Source organism: Oratosquilla oratoria, chromosome 43 (genome assembly GCF_046742065.1).
Source record: "Oratosquilla oratoria isolate Oo_2021 chromosome 43, ASM4674206v1, whole genome shotgun sequence".
Lineage (NCBI taxonomy): Eukaryota > Metazoa > Arthropoda > Malacostraca > Stomatopoda > Squillidae > Oratosquilla > Oratosquilla oratoria.
In genome coordinates, this window is record NC_134819.1 from 40,386,470 (window position 1) to 40,388,969 (window position 2,500).

At 36.3% G+C, this 2,500-nt stretch overlaps 2 protein-coding genes across 4 annotated transcripts in view; one reads left to right on the forward strand and one right to left on the reverse strand.

The window, feature by feature from the left end:
* Positions 1-1,009, forward strand: part of LOC143022047 (uncharacterized) — a 1,982-nt gene extending 973 nt beyond the window's left edge. The window contains exon 3 of the mRNA XM_076179983.1: positions 934-1,009. Coding sequence (XP_076036098.1) covers positions 934-1,009 — 76 coding nt within the window. The remainder of the gene's footprint in view (positions 1-933) is intronic.
* The window catches only part of LOC143021941 (uncharacterized), a 759,783-nt gene that overhangs the window by 658,675 nt on the left and 98,608 nt on the right, over positions 1-2,500 (reverse strand). The window lies entirely within an intron of this gene.

Genomic DNA, 2,500 nt, shown 5'->3' on the forward strand with positions numbered 1-2,500 from the left:
ACCTCCTTTTTTGAGGGGCAAGGGAAAGATTCGGAACAGACACTCGACAGTAGGTGAGAACAAAAAGGTTATAACCAGAAACGGAGAGGGAATTTTCATCCACACCCACGCCGGCACAAAATCCCAGACATTTGGTTACTTGGGTAATTGTGACGGTAGACTGTAAACATCCCGCATAATGACCTCGCTGAGTGCACCACATGTATTGCCTTTTGTATATGAAGGAACATTAACTGCCTCTCCATTGTAACCCCTGAAGAAAATACCCGGACAGAATTCGAATCGTCGGTATTAAATTACCTGTTTTTGACCCTGATGTTTTTCACTTTTTTGTCATGGATCCTGGCCTCCATCTTTTTTCGAACACACACAAACACACACACCTCACACACACACACACACACACACACACACACACACACACACACACACACACACACACACACACACACACACACACACATACATCTCACACACCACAAACACACACACACCTCACACTCACACAGACACCACACACACACATAAACACACAGACACCACACACACACATAAACACACACACACACACACACACACACACACACACACACACACACACACACACACACACACACACACACACACACACACACACACACACACACACACACACACACACACACACACACACACACACACACACACACACACACACACACACACACACATTATATATAAATGGTCTGTTACACAATTTCAACGATCGATAGGATTCCTGGAGTTTCTCCCATTGTTCCTACGTTCTGTTCTTCCCTCATCAAGTCACATAAGATGAGACTTCGTCTTAAGTTTTTAATGGATTGTCTCTAAGAGCAAGTCATACTTGGCAACTATCGATTGTTGAAATTGTGTAACAGACCATTTGAGGAATTTCATCAAATTATCTTGCAGAAACACAGACATCACTAGGTTTGAAGTCCGAGAACTCTTCAAGATCAGCCAATCAGCGAGACAAAGTTTCCATTAAGGCATCCATGAAATATGGAAACCTAAACTTCTTGATTATTGTTACGGTAAGATGAGAAGAGTTTGCAAGAAGCTTGGCCATAAACTTAAAAAGAAGCTTGCCAATCTTATTGAAAATAGTGATTGGAGCAAACATGCCAACTCTAACTTTATGATCAATCAATCAGACAAACCTTTAAGGAGTGATGTGAAGTGTGCTTTAGGTTATGGTCTCAGCTTTGATTATGTGGATGTAGCCAAAGGATTTTGCAATTTGGAAAATTACGGTGATGTTCCGTACAAGATTTTAATATTTGTAAAGGACTCATATACAGTTCACTAACAGCTTCTAGTATCCCAAATCGCCCCAGACGTTTCTCACTAGCTTACAAAGAATAGGAAAATTATAAAGATTTACACATCACTAAAGCTGACAAAAGTATTTTTTTTTTAAGAGTAAATCATGTTTACAACATGGAAATTTTGTTGAATGATGAAGTCACGTATTCTAAACTCCAAATCCACTAAGTCAGTTGATTCAGATTTTAGAAAGAATATTGAAAAGGATTTGAAAGGGAATGGCTTACTCATTGACCAGTCTTCTACCTTGTCACCTTCCTTACCATATTTGCACGGGTTGATTAAAACCCATAAACCTGATAATCCTATTAGGTCAATAATCAGCTCTACCGGTTTCATTTCTTATAAATGATCAAAATGCCTAGTGTCCATTCTGAACCTCCTTGTTGGATCTATTTCTCATTCTCACATTAAAAACAATAAAGATTTAATCAGCAAACTTAACAGTCAAGACCTTACTCATGATTTCAAGTTAGCTAGCTTTGACATTAATTCTTTATTTACATTTGTTCCCGTTTTTTATATGCTTCAGTTTCTAAGAAAAGAAGTTTATTCACACAACTTACCATTACCTCTAGACATTATTATAATTTTGATTAAACTTTGGGTGGTTAACTCTAAATTTGTTTTTAATGATAAATTTTATGTTAAAAAATTGGTAGGACGATGAGGAACTCCTTATCCCCAGTTTTAAACATTTGTATATGGAGTTCTTTGAAAGAGAGTTGTTACCATGTATTCTCCCCCGTAAAGTCATCTGGTATTGTTATGTCGATACCATTTTGTGTATTTGGCTCACTGATATTAATTTGGAAAATGTTCTTATTAAATTAAATGACTTAGTGCCTTCTATTAAATTTAAAACTGAGGTATAACAAGCTAGCAAATTACCCTTTTCTAGATGTTTCTATTATTAGAAAAGATAGATGTTTTAGGTTTGACATTTTTAGGAAAGCAACCAATGTTTTGTCATATGTCCATTTCTATTCTGCACATCATATTAATGTTTTTCACCCAATTTTTTAAGAGATTATAGAATTTGCAGTCCAAAATTTTTAGACCAAGAAATAAAAAAAATATATGACATTGGATCGGGCTTGAAATATCCTAAATATGTTATAAAATACAATATAGGGCCAGGAAGTCTTATTTT